General features: G+C 48.9%; 2 protein-coding genes across 4 annotated transcripts in view; one reads left to right on the top strand and one right to left on the bottom strand.

Annotated features, from left to right (window-relative positions):
* Positions 1–1,001: 1,001 nt before the first annotated feature.
* On the top strand, positions 1,002–5,148 carry TUBB2A (tubulin beta 2A class IIa). The gene is made up of 4 exons (XM_045067036.1): positions 1,002–1,153; positions 2,427–2,535; positions 2,880–2,990; positions 3,893–5,148. The coding sequence occupies exons 1-4, from the start codon at positions 1,097–1,099 to the stop codon at positions 4,951–4,953; spliced, it is 1,338 nt and encodes a 445-aa protein (XP_044922971.1). The 5' UTR covers positions 1,002–1,096; the 3' UTR covers positions 4,954–5,148.
* Positions 5,149–5,652: 504 nt separating this feature from the next.
* BPHL (biphenyl hydrolase like) overlaps positions 5,653–17,560 on the bottom strand; it is a 36,289-nt gene continuing 24,381 nt past the window's right edge. For 2 of the 3 annotated variants that reach the window (XM_004753626.3, XM_013056779.2), the window contains exons 6-7: positions 15,141–15,264; positions 5,653–5,961 (exon numbers count right to left, since the gene is read on the bottom strand). In XM_004753626.3, the coding sequence (XP_004753683.1) occupies positions 5,862–5,961; positions 15,141–15,264 (224 nt within the window). In that variant the 3' untranslated portion in view covers positions 5,653–5,861. Of the gene's footprint in view, positions 5,962–14,724; positions 14,783–15,140; positions 15,265–17,560 lie in introns of those variants that run through there. The other variant, XM_004753627.3, reaches the window with a different exon arrangement.

The following is a 17,560-nucleotide window of genomic DNA, read 5'->3' as shown; positions in this document are numbered from 1 at the left end:
ATTTTACAGCCTTTTAACTGAGTTAAGTTAATCCAGTGCAATCCAGTGACTGTTTTAAACTGAGAGCACATCTCAATTCAGACTACCCACATTTCAAGTCTTCAGTAGTTACACGTGTCTAGTCGCCTTTGAAGGGACTGTGCTGCTCAGAATTAGGTGACATATTGAACGTAAGGTAAGGGTACGTCGGGGCTGAAGTGCCGCTGTTTTGTCCTCTCTGACATACACGTACGCACGCAGCATTTTCCACATTTAGATGCCCTTTACAAGGACCCAAGAGCCCAAAGCAGACATGAGACAAATCCAGCATCTTCCAAACCGACCATCTTTCTCACAAGTGGAAGTAAAAGCTGACCCCTCCCCCACCCTCGCTTTCCTCAAACATAGTCCCCATCTGCCGTCACCGGGAGCCCCCCCCTCCCCCATCCTCCATCCCCTCCCCACATTTAGACTATTCCCACCCAGAACAGAAAGAGAACGTGGCCCGGAGTCCAGGACCCCTGCCCAAGGGAGTCAGGAAACCTAAGGAACAGCTGTAGGGCCCACGGACCATTCTAGACTCCCAACTCCAAGAGGGTCCTGGCTGCGTCTCACCTTCCCCCCGGAGGCGAGGACCCTTTTGGAGGTAGCCCCCCGCCTCCGTCCCAGAACCCAGGATTCCAGCCCCTCTCGGGTGTCCAGAGTGGAAGGGTGGGTGGGGATGCGGTGTTACTGGAGAAGTCAGTGCAAGGGCGGGGCCGCGTCCGTGGTTCAAGCCGACCCGGCCTGGCGGTGCTGGAGGCCGGGACACCGCCCTCGGCGGCTGGACGCGGGGGCTGGAGCCCTCTCGCGAGCCTACAGGCGCGGACTCGGGCCCGAGCGCCCCCGCACCTCGCACCGCGCCCCAGCTCCCCCTCGTGGTGCCGCAGTCCGCGCGGCCCCGCCCCCAGCCCCGCCCTCCATTACGTCAACGCGGGCCAGGCCGGGGAGGGGCGACTTCCCTGCTATAAAAAGCCGGGCTGGGGGGCGGCGACTGGTCTCTGCTGCGGAGTCCGCCGGTCGCGCCGCGCGCACAGCTCCGAGGGCCAGCGCAACCACCCCCTCCGCAGCCGGCACCATGCGTGAGATCGTGCACATCCAGGCGGGCCAGTGCGGCAACCAGATCGGCGCCAAGGTGGGCGCGTCGCCTTGCAGGGGCCAGGGAAGGGGAGGCAGGGCCGGAGGGTGCGACCTGGGCGGGGGTGGCGGGACCCCAGGACGCGGGCCAGAGCAGGGGCTGCGGGGAGGTGGCGGCGGCTCTCGCCGGCCCCGGTGGCGCATTCTCGGCGGGGCCGCCGGGCGGGGCCCAGGAAACCACACAACCTGCCACGATGCGCGCGGCAACGCAGTGGTGTGTGCCTTAATCAAGGCCCTTTGAAATTTCCTCGGACACATGCGTTATGCGAGAGGTAGTCGGCATTTCCCTGGGTGTATTACTCTCTAGAATTTGGATAGGGAGAACGCTCATATTAATCCAGTGGCCTTATGTAGAATTTAATTTTTACATTTTCCTCTGTAGTTTGAATGAAAAATATGCAGTGTCATTGAGGTGACATGGTAGAGAGACTTCTTGTTGGGTTTCAAAGTCGAGGATGTTAGATAATTTCCCAAATATGAGCACCACCGACATGATGAGACATCATGTCGGAGTCTGGCTTCCTGTCTAAGAGGCGGCAGGTGACGTCCCGGCGCTGAGACTGCCGACCACAGTGGGTGAGGCAGGAGCCAGCCTGGTGCAAGGGTGTGGGCGGGCCCCTGGACAAGGACGTGGTCTCTTTCACAACCGCCATATTGCCCACCCCGACCTCCCCGCCCCCTTTCCTGCTACTAATTCACAATGAAGCCTGTGCCTCACCGTGCCCAGCTCTACCCACTGTCCCCGGTGGGGATCCCAGACTGCTCCAACCTGTCCTTCCCCACCCACCCCTGCCCCTGGGTAGGGGCGGCAGACTTTGTGGATGTCAGTGGTCTAAAACCGCTCTGCCTGGAGGGCTGGGTGGGGTTTGCACCAGGAGACCTGGATCCCTGGAGGCAGTCGAGGGGCGGGGTCCAAGTGGTCCTGGATCCTCCCAGGACCCACCCATCAGCTGGGATGTTGTGACATTCACCCTGCCTGGGGCTGCTGGCCTCCCCAGCATCCATGGCTTTTGGAGGAGGGCAGCTGCTGTGCCCACCCTCCGCGCCCTTCCCAGCTTTTCAGTCTGTCGCCATCCTATGGCCAGTGCTCTGCGGATTTCCAAGCCCCTCTGCAGCAGCCCCTGGAGGAATGGGGGTGCAGCTCTAGGACTCCTTCACTGGCTGACCACAGTGGCCGCTGTTCCAAGGACAAGAGAGGGAGAGAAGGGCCATCCCTACTGAGGTTTAGGATGTCAGCCCATCATGTGATTTTTTTTTTTCTTTCTCCCCAGTTTTGGGAGGTGATCAGTGATGAGCATGGGATCGACCCCACTGGCAGTTACCATGGAGACAGTGACTTGCAGCTGGAGAGAATCAACGTGTACTACAATGAAGCTGCTGGTGATTATTTGAATGTTTTTGCCTAGTCAAGCTTGCTTTGCATACTGTGGCAGACAGAATGGATGAGGAACAGATAAATGACAAAGAGATGCTTCTTGCATTCGTTTTAAATGTCAACTGCTAAAAACGACACGTTAGATAGTTCCTCACGACTCCTGCATGTTGGCCATGACTAAGCATGCCATTATCCCCTCTTCTGAGGCAGAAAAGCACCTCTGTTTGCTCACTTTTGTGTCAGATGCTAGACTTTTCTCTAATGATACTGCTGTGAAAGGCGCATAGGCACAGCCTTGTCTGTGATGCCTTTGCGGCTGCACATCTAAGTCTGCCTCTGTTCCCCACAGGTAACAAGTATGTCCCCCGGGCCATCCTGGTGGACCTGGAGCCGGGCACCATGGACTCCGTCAGGTCTGGGCCATTCGGCCAGATCTTTAGGCCAGACAACTTTGTCTTCGGTATGTAGTCGTGATCAGTGGCAGCTGGCTCAGTGAGTCTCCCTCACTGAGTCACCGCTCTTAGGGTTGAATGCCAAGGTGGAGACTGTGTGTCCACAGGGAACCCTGAGTCCTGGCCTGATTCCACCGAATCTTGGGGCAACTCCTTCTCTGGGCAGCTCAAGGAACAGTGTCAGCCTGCAGAGGGCCCATATCCCCCACCACCACCACTGCAGAGGAGCTTGTGACCCATGAAGAATACAGAGCAGTGGCTAACCTTGCTGCAGGGGTTGATGGGCTGCTGGTGATGTCAGAGGACCAGGGCCCGCAAGTAACCATGTCAGGAAGCCAAAGGCCAAAGGCACAGGTTATGACCAGAGTGGGACCAGCGGCTTGGAGCCCATGTTCTCTTCGGATCATAATGTGCCCTTGCCCTTGCCCATTTAGGGTACCTAATGTAAATATTTACAGAAGGTTCCTGTTCCTAATTTTAAAACCAGTCCAGTTTTGGGATGCCTTGGTTAAGCGTTTGCCTTCAGCTCAGGTCATGATCCCAGGGTCCTGGGATTGAGCCCTGAGTCGGACTCCCTGCCCAGCGGGGAGTCTGCTTCTTCCTCCCGCTGTGCCACTACTTGTGCTCTCTCTCTAGCTCAATCTGTCTTTCAAAACAAAACACCCAGTTGGGTTTTGCTAAACCATCTTGTTGATCAGTTAATAACTGCATATCTGAACCAAACTTGCTTGTTATCTTATTATGATGTCCAGTGTTTTTGAGGATCATTGATGTATTAGAAAATTTTCCATAGTCAAAAAAGGGTATCTAAAAGAGATGAATCTCAAACTTAAGATTCGTCTACAGTCAGATGACAGAATTCAGAATTCCTAATGTTTAAGTGCCTAATATTCTCCTTTCCGTCTGGCAGGCCAGAGTGGTGCGGGAAACAACTGGGCAAAGGGTCACTACACAGAGGGAGCCGAACTGGTGGACTCGGTCCTGGACGTGGTGAGGAAGGAGTCAGAGAGCTGTGACTGTCTGCAGGGCTTCCAGCTGACCCACTCGCTGGGGGGCGGCACGGGGTCCGGGATGGGCACGCTGCTCATCAGCAAGATCCGGGAGGAGTACCCAGACCGCATCATGAACACCTTCAGCGTCATGCCCTCGCCCAAGGTGTCCGACACGGTGGTCGAGCCCTACAACGCCACCCTGTCCGTGCACCAGCTGGTGGAGAACACGGATGAGACCTACTCCATCGACAACGAGGCCCTGTATGACATCTGCTTCCGCACCCTGAAACTGACCACCCCCACGTACGGAGACCTCAACCACCTGGTGTCGGCCACCATGAGCGGCGTCACCACCTGCCTGCGCTTCCCGGGCCAGCTGAACGCCGACCTGCGCAAGCTGGCCGTGAACATGGTGCCCTTCCCGCGCCTGCACTTCTTCATGCCCGGCTTCGCCCCCCTGACCAGCCGGGGCAGCCAGCAGTACCGCGCGCTCACGGTGCCCGAGCTCACGCAGCAGATGTTCGACTCCAAGAACATGATGGCCGCCTGCGACCCGCGCCACGGCCGCTACCTGACCGTGGCCGCCATCTTCCGCGGCCGCATGTCCATGAAGGAGGTGGACGAGCAGATGCTCAACGTGCAGAACAAGAACAGCAGCTACTTCGTCGAGTGGATCCCCAACAACGTGAAGACGGCCGTGTGCGACATCCCGCCGCGCGGCCTCAAGATGTCGGCCACCTTCATCGGCAACAGCACGGCCATCCAGGAGCTGTTCAAGCGCATCTCGGAGCAGTTCACGGCCATGTTCCGGCGCAAGGCCTTCCTGCACTGGTACACGGGCGAGGGCATGGATGAGATGGAGTTCACCGAGGCCGAGAGCAACATGAACGACCTGGTGTCCGAGTACCAGCAGTACCAGGACGCCACGGCCGATGAACAGGGGGAGTTCGAGGAGGAGGAGGGCGAGGATGAGGCTTAAGAACTTCTCAGATAAATCGTGCATCTTTAGTGAACTTCTGTTGTCCTCAATCAAGCATGGTCTTTCTATTTGTATACTATGGTGCTCCGTTTTGCTCTGTCAGAAATTCACACTGTTGATGTAATAATGTGGAACTCCTAAAAATTACAGTATTGTCTAAGATATCTATACTAATAAAAAAGCATGTGTCCAAAACTTTGTAGTCTCTTTAATTTCATTTAAGGCAATTCTTATTCTTCCACTGAATGCTTCTTAAATATGCTTCTGGGTTTAGTAACTTTAACAAAACTAGGATTTCTGCTTTAATGTTTTTAATTAATAGCCTTTCTGCTCTTTTAGGGAAGACAGATGAAGAGGCACATTTTTTCATCTTCACAGGCCCAACATGAAAGTAAAGGAACCCAGGAAATGTGTTGAGTGAATGGAGATTTAAGGACAGAGCAAACCTGCCTACCTTATTTGCTGTAGTTCCAGCAACTCTTGTGAAAATGAAGTATCAAGGGCTTTCTTCTGTTTCTCTACTTCGACAATGTGATAAATTGAAGTAAAAAGACCAGTGAATACCTCTCAGATGAAAGGGACAACATAATTCTAGAGTCAAGGGATCTGAAATCACAGTCTTACATACTCCAAAGGCTTCACCTAAGGTTCACTGGAGAGAAAGTGTATCAGAATCAGAATGGTAGAAATTCACAACTCTAATGTTAAAAAAATCAGCTTTAATTTTTGTAGCACTTAGAACTAGAAAACATTTTAATATGTCATTATATCTATGTGACCAGGAGCAGTTTGCAGGGAGGTATAGAAAGCATGGGGAGGCAGGTGAGCTTAGGAGGGACAGCAGTGTGTTTCTAAGGCAACAACAGGCTCGAGCCCCACAGTAAGGAATCCCCAGGTCCCTGCTGTTCTCAGGTGTGTTTTCCCAGCAAGAAGTCTTCTGCTAACTTATTGAATTCATTTGCAAAACGTAGGTGCAGGTTGTGCTTGCCTTCTGGCATCAGATGCAACCTAAAAAAAAAAAAAAGTTTGTGATTAAATGGCACATCATTTAAAACTCTAAACCTTTCTAACATTTGGTGAAAGTCTCAAGTAAAAACCTGCCTGATCTTTTTTTTTCATGATGACTACTAGGGAGGAAAGGTAAGTTAAACTTTCCCTGAATATAGATAAATGTTGAGGGAAAGAGCTGCTTGGGGCATTTACAGCCAAATTGGGGTTGACTTAACAGTGCACACACATTGTATTTGGAATTTGGAGCTGTATCATGTAGCAAATGGTTTGACTTTAAATCTGACTGAGAGTAGGGGATGTGATCTGGTCATTACCTAAGAGGGGAAACCCCATTTTAATAAGGTTGATTTTAAGAGAGCAGGCTGGAGAGCCAAGAAAAATATGAAATGTCCAGAATCCACTGGACTGTAACAGGTGAGCTTTCTCGGATATCCTAGAGTGAAAGCCTAGATCTGAAATTGCAGCTCCCAGCAGCTTGCCATTTAAGGTTCAGAACCACCCTGTCACTTTTGCAGGATTGAAGAAGTCTGAATAGAAGCCACATACAAAGGGCAAGTAAGTGTTCTGGGGCCCATGAGGGCAGCTGGGGCCGGCCTCAGCAACTCTTTGTTCTGCAGCTGTCACAACATGTCTTGTGGCAAACCTCACTGTGTTCATAAGACTTCTTTCATAAGCTTTTGGTCAAATGTGGCTGGTTTGCAATTTCTTGAATATAGGCAGTCTAATTTGAGTTCTGTGTTTTAAATATTGGCTGTAAAGGTGCAGAAACAAAGTGTTCATCAAAGCTTCTAGGGTATAGGTACAAGTTCAAGCTCTTTTGTCTATAGTAACAATGGGACATTAAATGGATCCTATTGGGGCAAATGCTGGTTACTATACCTTTCAACAACTGGGGGTTGAGAGCTCTAAGAACTTCAGGGAGGATTTGTAGGGTCAAGGAGCTGGGGGATTCGAGCTGTCCTTGGACAATGTCGGGTCCCCTGTAACTCAACCACATGGGGTGTGGGGTAGGGGTACCTAGACACGTGATTATCTACTTGAAAGAAGGATGTATCGCTGGCATTTTCTGAGGGCCCTTGGAAAAGCTAATAATGCCATTAATAACAGCTGGAACATTCCAAAGTCAATTTTTATGTTGTTCAGGAAAAAAAAAAGGATCAGCCACACCAACCCCAAAGACAGGATCCCAGTTGCCCTACATAAGGAGCAGAGCTGGTCGGGATGCTCAAGGGCCTCCATTTTTAGAAGGCAGAAAATAAGCAACTGCCAAGGATACTGAGAGCTCACAGAAGGACATGTTTAGGCTATAACTGTGTCCCCTAATGTGTGCTAAGCTGAACTTTGAAGCAGAGGGACCCTGACCTACCAAAGCTGGACATCCTCTCTGTGGGTAGCCAAGCTGGCTATCACAGGTCCTACCCCATTTCTACAATTTGCTCAATTCCCAAAAAGGAAGGTGAGATACCAGCTGTACATCTCTTCTTTTTAGCCTCAGTGTATCTGCACTATTCCTATGGTAATCTCTAGGTCTTAGGGAAATAAAAAACTAGGTCCTCTTCATTAAAAATATGGGAGGCCCATTTTCAGGCATCTACATTTAGAATTGCAATGGACTGTAGATGGATGGATGGATGGATGGATGGATGGATGGGGCTATAAAGAAAATTCCTCTTCTTCTTGATATGTTTTGGGGGTCATTTCAAGGTCCTCAGTATATCCTCATTCTTTAGGTCTGACACAAGATTCACTATACTTAAAACCTGTCATGTGTTCCTCTTCGGGAACAGTCCCCTGGACAAGCTGTCAGGGCAACGTAGTGATGTACTGCTGAGGTAGGTTCTCACCCAAACAACAAAAGGAACTAATCACATGCTCCATGGAGAGTGGCTTTCAAACAATCGCATTTTCCAGGAAAAGTAGTAGCAAGTCCCCCACCATCAGACACATGGTGCAACTGGAAATGTAGGGGCCTCCGTGGGGGCAAATACAAATACCTATTTCCTGGGGGCAGGTTCCTACCTGCATTTGGCACCTTTGGAAGAAGAGATTTGATTCTAGATCTTCTGAGGAGCTAAAATGTGTCTGACCTTACAGTGTAAATTCAATGGTCACTTTACCTGGGCTTGGGAAGGGTCCTCCTAGGATGCTCCTTACAGATGAGGTGGCCAAGGACAAACACAGTGACTGCACCATACAACCTTTCCTTCCTCAGTCTAACCCTCGACAGCTTTCAAATTAAGCTGTGGGAGCTACAGACAGGAGCAGCCCCTAAGTGATGTGCCATAGCATTTTTTCCCTTCATTTTCAATGTGATAAAACTCTAGTGGTATCTGAACCCATCGAGCTGCTAGTCCAGTCTGTGAGCGTTTTTGTTTTAGTTGCAAACCAAAGTGGGCTGTGGGTTCTTTGTACCTTGATCTCTTCCACGGTGACAACTGGACAGCCACGTCGCTAACAGGGAGGCTTGGTCACTTTTAGACATTCCTTCCAAGGCTATCCAGACCTGGTTGCTAACAGCATCCCTTTTTTTTTTTTTTTTTTTTTTTAAAGATTTACTTATTTATTTGACAGAGATCACAAGTAGGCAGAGAAGCAGGCAGAGAGAGAGGAGGAAGCAGGATCCCCGCTGAGCAGAGAGCCTATGCGGGACTGGTCCCAGGACCCCGGGATCACGACCCGAGCTGAAGGCAGAGTCTTTAAACCACAGAGCAGGGGCCCCACAGCATCCCTTTTTAACTCTTCATTCTCGGGGCATCTGGGTGGCTCAGTTGGTTAAGCATTCGACTCTTAACTTTGGCTCAGCTCATGATCTCAGGGTCGTGAGATAGAGCCCTGCGTCAGGCTCCACACTGGGCATAGAGCCTGCTTGGAATTTTCTTTCTCCTTTTTCCCTCTGCCCCTCCCCCACGTTGCACTCTAAATAAATAAACGAACAAACAAATACATAATTAAATAAATATTCTTAATTCTCTGCTCCTTTCAGAAAGCCCATCGAAGGAAAGGGTAATAGTGGGTAGGCCACAATCCCCCTCAAGCTGGTAAAAAGGGCATGTAGATCATAGCTTCCCAGCCTGTGTCCTCTCCAGCAGGCTCTCCCCCTCAGCCTGAGAGCCCAGCAGAGGTCTGGGAAAGGGAAGTAGACTTCTGAGAAGTTTCTTCTCTCAAATGCAACCAACATCTCAAGCATTAGAAAGAAACCAAACCGTCTCAGCGGCAGCTTTTCTGGCAATGGCACATCTAGGAGGGGCCAACTCTGGGCTGTCCTGGTCTGCCAGATTGATGCTTTTAACTTGCATACAGAGAAACAAGCCTTGCCAAACCTGTGGGATGGCAGGGGCCACGCTGGGGCCTTCCAACTGGACTGAGAGCTTGGAGTCACAGCAGAATGTAACTGGAGGTTGTACCACAGGGTTAAAGGCACGGCCTGTATGGGGTCAGGACATGTCCAGTCTGATCAATGTGGGATTCAGGCTGGCAAGTTATTTCATCTCCCTGAGTTATACTTTCTCGTCTGGAAAAAGGGGGACAAGAAATAGCTTCTAACCCCACAGGGTTATTCCGGACAAAGTTATAAAATGCACATAAAGCACAATGTACGGGATCTCTGGGCACACAGTGAGCAATAAATTGTTTTTTTTTTTTTTATTATTTGGTTATTCTATTTGAGTTAACACTTTACAATATGCAAAAATCCTCATAATGATTTTAATTCTGGATGTATGAAATGCTCTGATTTGGGATCATAATTTATTTACGTTTGGCTGAAATAATCCACTCCAAGTGGAAGATTCTCAAGAGAGGTTTTACAAATGTCCTGGGTAAGATTTGTCCAGAAAGGAGGAGACCCCACTTTCTCTAAAGTATTCAGGACTCAGCTTTGTAAGGACAAGGCTAATCCTGTTTGGTCTCCGGCGGAAAGTGAGGTCTTTTTTTTTTTTTTTTTTAATTATTTATTTATTTGACAGACAGATCACAAGTAGGCAGAGAGGCAGGCAGAGAGAGAGGAAGGGAAGCAGGCTTCCTGCTGAGCAGAGAGCCCGATGCGGGGCTCGATCCCAAGACCCTGGGATCATGACCCAAGCGGCAGAGGCTTTAACCCACTGAGCCATCCAGGTGCCCCCGAAAGTGAGGTCTTGAGCTGACTGCTTTCCCTTCAACCTTGAAGGGAAGCAGCAAGCAGCTAGGGATGAGGAACTACAGCAGTACTGGGCAGGCGAAGGGATGGGGAGAGGTAGAGAAAAAGTCACACAGAAACACTGGCTCTCCCCGGTTCTCAGGCCTTCGGTCACGCTGGAACTGCACCACTGGCTCTCTTGGGACCCCAGCTTGCTAATGTTCCAGCTGGCCCACTGAAGATCTCGGACTTCTCAGCCTCCATAACTGCATAAGCCAATTCCTTATTCCGTAAAATAAATCAACCTCGTGTGTATATGTGTCTGTTGTGTATATCTATTGGTTCTGTTTCTCTGGAGAACACTAATACACCCCCCCCCCCACAGCTATCCTGACAATGGTCTGGAAGTCAGGTCAGAGAGCAGCTTGCCACTGACCTCCTATCAGGCAACAGCCCAGCTGCCTCCTGGGACCCCGGATCACCTGCACCTGCCCCAGTGGCAGCTACCGTGTATTGACCTTTTACTAAATCTACAAAATATTCTGAAATGGTAGGTATCATCCCCATCTTACACACACGGAAACAGAAGTACAGAAATACATGCACGCTGCTGAAGAGCACACTTAGGGACAGCGACAGCACTCAAACCCAGGGCTATTGGAGTCCCTGCCCGTGCTCTTAACCCCACTGCGAACGCCTCTCAGGATCCCAATGGGCCAACCCAGCTCTCCAGGCGAGACTCCATTTCCCACTGCTCCCTGTTAGTTCAACTGAACCCTTGGCACCAAGTCTTTGCACACGTGGACTTTACCCCTTATTCTTTCCCACCTGATCTGGCTTTCTGGCCCGGGCCCCAGAGCATGAAGCTGGACACCGCACCACACTTTTTGGGGCTGAGTCACCGGTCAATGGCCTCTGTGTGCCTCTCATGTTCTCTTTCTTTCAAAATGTACTAAGCACTTTAAAATGCACTAAACCACATCCTGGGACCAGTGTTGACATGCTCAATAGGAGGAAAATTAAATTCATATGCTCACAACTGTTAAAGAGGACCGTGAGGTCTCCAAACGATGAGTAACTGCAGGAGGATACATCTGAGTGGCTACTGGAGGGATGAGTGCACTTGGCTGGGCAATGGCTGGGGTCAGGGGGGAGGGGTTGAGGGGAGGGGAGGGCTGTGGACAGGGGTTCCGGGCATGGTGCTGGTCATTTGCAGCTGGGTCTAGAACTGGGTCCTGGTCTCTGTGGTCCTCTCATTCCTGAGATCTGAGCACCTCCACAGAAACACAGGCTCATGCACTGAATTTCATGTCCTGCAAATCCATATGTTGAAGTCCTAACTCCCAGCACCCCAGAGTGTGACCTTATTTGGATATAAGATCTTTGGAGAGGTGACTAATGAGATCATATGGGTGGGACCTAATCCAATGGCACTGGTGTCCTTATAAGAAGAGGACTATTTATAAGCCAAGGAAAGAAGCCTAAGCAGAAATCAGCCCGCTGATACCTCGATCTCAGACTTAGAGCCTCTAGAACTGAGAGAGGAAATACATTTTTACTGTTTAAGCCACTCAACGGCTGATATTTATTACAGTGGCACTTGTTGACCCATACACAGAGTGACACACATGTGGCTTGGCCAGCTGTGAAGCCACATCGTCTTCTGAGCTGACTCAGCCCCACGACCTCCCAAGGCTTGTCTGCTGCAACCCCAAAGGGTCTCCTGGTTGTCAGCCTCAGCTCAATGCAAATCCTCTGAACGCGAGATGGTGCCCCAGAAGCAGGCAGCTAGCCAAGGAGGTGGAGGGCAGCGTCAGGGCTTTGCAGTCTAGGAGGGAGGGCCGGATGAGCAGAGAAGGCACAGGGGCTGGAATCAGAGGGGCAGGGGTGCACCCCCCAACCCCAGCTCTAATCGGAGTAGCTCTTATTTTGTAGGTTATGTCTTGGACTATGTTATGTCTTGGACTTCTACATAAGAGTTTGTTAGGAGGAAGGGCTCAGCTGCCTAAAAGCAAACTTTAAAACCACTGAACTTGAATGATTGTGAAGGCCTCTTCTGTCCAAGAGACTCTACCATTGTTCCTCACAAAGAGAAAAAAGAGAGACAAATTAACCCAGGCCTGTTCGGCAGGCCTGAACAACCCCACCCTTCAGCTGGCCTCCTTCTCAGGAGAGAAAGGCATTGGTCTCATATGTGATTATCTATTTGTTGGTAGAATCTTTGAAGGGATAGACCGTATCCTTAAGTTTAATTATAAATGTACCTGGTGAGGTAATGAAACACCCAGGTCACTGAAAACTTGCCATTCTACCTTGCTTTCCTATTGTCATGTGACCTGTGGTACTGAATCTCAGGAGGACTTTGGTATTCAAGGCATCTACCTCCTTCTTCTGGGGTCCGAAAAAAAACACCTATGTTCTAGGTGGGTTCTGGCCCATTTTAGCAGAGGAAGGCAGCAGGTGTAAAATGCAAGCCAGTTTAAGACAATCATTGCCAACAGCACTTCACCTTCCACTCATTTGTTCCAAAGGCTCCTGCTCTCAGAAAATGATCTTCCACCAAATAGTCTCCTGAAATAATTAACATCTGAACGGGAAGGGGCTATTTTTTTTCCCTATATTGATGTATTCTGTTGCTAGGAGATGGGTTTGGAACAGAATTCCTAAATTAAACTTCCTTGCAGACTGACTTTTATTGAATCTGGCTCTCTAAAAGAACACACTGCATTTATCACGAGCGTCAGTGTGCAAAAACCTGTCATTTCTGAAACTAGAAGACAATTAACCAGGTCAGCAAGTATATAATCCAGGCATCTTAACATCGTATGAAAATACAAGTATGTTTATGAGAGGCAGCTGCGCTGTGGGGGGAAAGTGCTATATTAGGAGGTAAAAACATCTAGGATTTGTCATTTACTAGCTATGCAACCTTGGAAGATTACTTATCTCAATCTTGATTTTCTCATCTATATATGGGGACTACATTTTTTTCGTAAGTTTGTTGTGAAGTGTAGTTAGATATTGTACACAGAGGAATGTTACTCAACCATTAAAAAAAAAAAAAAACCCGAAATCCTGTCATTTGTAAATGGATAATGCTAAGTGAAATCAGTCTGTCAAAGAAAGACAAATACCACAGTATCTCACTCATATGTGGAATTTAAGAAACAAGCAAAGAGGGGAAAAAAGAGACAAACCAAGAAGCGGACTCTTAACTATAGAGAAAAAGCGGATGGTTAGCAGAGGGCAGGTGGGGGGATGGGCGAAACAGGTGATGGGGATGAAGGGGACACTTAATCATGATCAGCCCTGAGTAACATATATAATTGTTGAGCCACTATACTGTATACCCGGAACTAATATAACACTGTATGTTAACTACATTGGAATTTAAAAAACAAAACAAAGCAGTAGTGGAACTGTTTTCTGAGTCTGGTTTCCCTATCAGACTGTGTGAGCTCTCAGAACAGGGATAGGCAGTGCTGGCCCAAGGTGGGCATCAGAAATCAGCTCATGGAGGGAAAGGGGAAAAGGAGGGAGGCAGAGAGGAAGAAAAGGAGGGAGGGAGGGAAAGAGGATTTTCTTAAGTCATTAATAAAGCCAATTTCAAAAGAATTCCATAGAATTCTAAAGATGGCCAGAATAATGACAGTATCCCTGGAACTGATACACCCCCTTAGAAAGGCTCACTTGGGTGTTGATCCTCTGGCATGTTTGGTTTAAAAAAAAAAAAAAAAAAAAAGCAGGTCACTATCCCCTGGTCACACTTCACTTTCTCCTTCAGGGGATGCATCCACTGCATGGAAAGGGAATACCAAATTTATTCAACTTTAAATTTTCGTCTCTATATAAGTACCAGCAAAAGCTGGTCCTGCATCTGCCAAAGTATTTAAAATACAAATTTCTGTTCCACACAAAAATGCACGGGACTGAAGACCAGAATTTCTGCTGACATGTATAATAAGCTTCATCAGTGTCCAAGGCTGGTTGGCAGACACAAGAACGCAGAGAGCAAGTAGCAGGTATCTGCCGTCTAATCGAGTCAGCCACCAGCATGGCTTGGTATATGTTGGTGTTTTGTGATTCTGAATACAGGCTTCCCATCTGATGTGTACATATTTAAGGATGAAACAACACGAGACGTTTACAACATATTTTTAAGTGGAAAATAGCAGGATTCAGAGCGGACTACAGAATAGTATTATATTTATGCTTAAAAAATACTAGAAAGTAGAACCACATTGAAATTGCTAATAGCAGGGGGCACCTGGGTCTGACTTTTGCTCAGGTTCTGATCCCAGGCTCCCTGCTCAGCAGGAAGTCTGCTTCTCATTCTGCCCCCCAACCCTCGCTTGTGTGCTCTCTCTCAAATAAATAGAATCTTTAAAAAATGCTAATAGCAGAATTATTTAAATGAGTGGCAAGCAGCAGGCAATTTGTTTTCTTCTTTTGATTTTACACATTTTCTCTCCTCGGTAGATAGTACTTTTATAATGATAAACCCATCTGAAAATCCCCAAATTATATAAAACTGTTTGTTAACACTGATAGCTAGAAATCTAAACTGTCTGCAGTATTATAGAATTTAGTACCTATTAGCACATTTGTCTTCCTAGAAACTGTAAGAGGTTCATCTAAGAATTCCTTTCGTTTCTGGTTACTCACAGATCCTGGCTTCTTGTGCCCTTGTGTTTTCCTGGAACCCTAAACAGAACAATATTATTTACTGATTTTGGGAAACTGGGAAGGGGGGGGACCTTAAAAACCCCCAACCTGGGGGCACCTGTGTGGCTCAGTTGGTTAAGCGTCTGCCTTTGGGTGAGGTCCTGCTTGCTGGGTCCTGGGATCCAGCACCTTATCAGGCTCCTTGCTCAGCAGGGAGACTGCTTCTCCCTCCTGCTGCTCCCCCTGCTTCTGTGCTTGCTCATTCTGTCTCTCATGAATAAATAAAATCTTAAAAAAAAAATCCCCACCCCAAAGGTCTCCTTTCCTTCCACAGCTCCCTCCATGCATGCACATCCTCAGGTTCTAGGCAGAGCTCTGGGGCAGGGACCACACTTACCGCGACCCTCTCACGTGCTTGTGTATGAAGTCGGCGTGGAACCGTGGGACCAACGGATCCTTCTCCCCGTGCACGATCAGGGTGGGGCACTGAACCAGCGGCAGCAAGTGCCCACAGATATTCCCTGCAAGACAAACAGCACTGAGACTCTGCTTCCCTGTGACCATCCCGTGAGGGGAGTCAGAGGAGCAGCAGAGAGCCGGGGCTCATCCATCCTCCCTCTGGACTTGGTGCCCCGTCCCTAAAAGAGGTGGTCTGCATTAGACAGGGTCTGAGGGGTCTTCTAGCTCTCCCAATCTGTGGGCCTCCTTTTCTGGTTCTCTGCTGGGTTTCCTCCCCCCCAACCCCCTTGGAAAGCTCTGCTAGTAAACAAGTTTTGCCTGATTATATGCATAATGCATGCAAGACAGGAAAATAAACAAACAAAAAATCCCACAACTCTTTATATTATGGAGAGTAGATCCCAGTTTGCAAAAAGAAGGCAGATGCTTGGCATCTGAAAAGCTTTCCCTTGAGGGGCAACTGGGTGGCTCAGTGGGTTAAGCCTCTGCCTTCGGCTCAGGTCATGATCCCGGAGTCCTGGGATCGAGCCCCACATCGGGCTCTCTGCTCAGCAGGGATCCTGCTTTCCTTCTCTCTCTGCCTGCCTCTCTGCCTACTTGTGATCTCTGTCAAATAAATAAACAAAATCTTAAAAAAGAAAAAAAAAAGTTTTCCCTTTAAATAATGCCCTAAGTGGTCCTTGAGGCTCCAGCCAGCCCTCGGAGCTTCTGTACCTCCTGGGAAGTTATAATTTACACAGAGCAAATGGGCTTCTCTTCATTCCTCCTGCCTCCATATGTTCCTGACTGACCAACTCTGGGGACGATAGGACCCCCCTCTCCATTTGTAACAACATTTCTAAGGCAGATGAGGAACAACCGGCTCTGGTCCATCTTGCTGTTTCCTGGCTGGGAAATCTTGGTGGTTCCTCAGGGATGAGTTTCAGCCTCCCCCCTGGGCAAAGAAGGGATAATTCTAGTTCTCTGCAGTGGCCAGGAGGCCAAAAAGAGATGTCTTATCTACAGTTCTGGGCAGCGGGCAGGTACTCCATAAAGGGAGCTCCTTCCTCCTCTGCCTCCTCCTGGGGGTCACTGGGGCCCTGAGAAAGCTGGGAGCCAGCTCACTGGGGTGCTGCCCAGGCACCTGGCCTGTCCCTCCCCCTCAGTGGCTGGGGCAGGGGGCACTACCAGCTGAATGAGATGATGGGTTGGCCTGAGAAACACTTCTCTAGGACTCAGAAGCTGCCCTCTTCTGTCCCTGGGATGACACACACCTGCTAACCGCATGCTCAGAGGACGGAGAGAGCACTCATCGCTGAGCACTACGGGTCAGACACTGTTCATGTGCTTTGATGTTCACGAAACACGGCCTCACCTGCTTTAGCTCACCGGGTCTGTACAACTATTGGCAGGCCCAGTACTTTTATAATAAGGGTCCTAATAACCTTTCATCAAGCGCTGACCCTGTACTTGGTAGGGCACCACAGCTGAATGTGCAGAAGCCCATTTGGTCCTCACAGCACCTTACAGGGTAGTTCTTAGCTTCTTCGGTTCACAGCTTGGAGACGCTGAGGAGTCTGCCTGTCACTCTGACAGCAACCAAGCGGTGAGGCCAGACCTCACACCCAGGCCTGACTCCTTAACCCCTACGCTAAACCAAGTATCCAAGAATGCTACAAGAATAATTTCAAACAATTATGAAAAAAAGGCCTCCTATCAATGTGTGCAGGGGAGAGAAATAGTTTATTCACAGACTTGCTGCTATACACCGCTAACTCCTCTATGTTTTGACATATTTCCCTCTCTTTCTTTTTTAAAAAAACTATATTTGATTTTTTTTAAATTTCAGGTTTACAGCATAATTGAGTGGAGGGTTTAGGGATCTCCCCTGTCTCCCAGCTCCCCACATGCACAGGCTTCCCCAGGATCAACACCTCCCACCGGAGTGGGACTTTTTTACAACTGATGAACCTGCATGGACAGACACGTCATTGTCCCCCAGAGTTTGGAGTTTATGTTGGGTTTCACTCCTGGTGGTTGCACATTCTGTGCAACCAAGGGTGTAGTGGCATGTAGCCATCACTGTAGGATCACAGAGTGTCTTCTCATCCCTGAAACTTCTGTTCTGGACATTCTAACAGGTGAGTACTGGGATCTTATTATTTGGCTCGTCTTTTAATGAGGTTCTTTTCTCACTGTTCAGTTTTAAGAGTCTGTGTACATTTGGATAACAGTGCTTCCTCAGACATGTCTTTTGCCAATATTTTCCCCAGTCTGTGGCTTGTCTTCTCATACTCTTAACAGGCTCTTTTGCAGAAGGGACACTTTAAATTTTAACAAACATAGGACATATTTTTGAGCTGCTGATTTAATTCTGCT

The sequence above is a fragment of the Mustela putorius genome, unplaced genomic scaffold (assembly GCF_011764305.1).
Source record: "Mustela putorius furo isolate JIRA1106 unplaced genomic scaffold, ASM1176430v1.1 tig00003870_pilon_pilon_pilon, whole genome shotgun sequence".
Taxonomy (NCBI): Eukaryota; Metazoa; Chordata; class Mammalia; order Carnivora; family Mustelidae; genus Mustela; species Mustela putorius.
The sequence above is the reverse complement of the archived record's forward strand: the minus strand, read 5'-3'. Positions and strand labels throughout refer to the sequence as shown.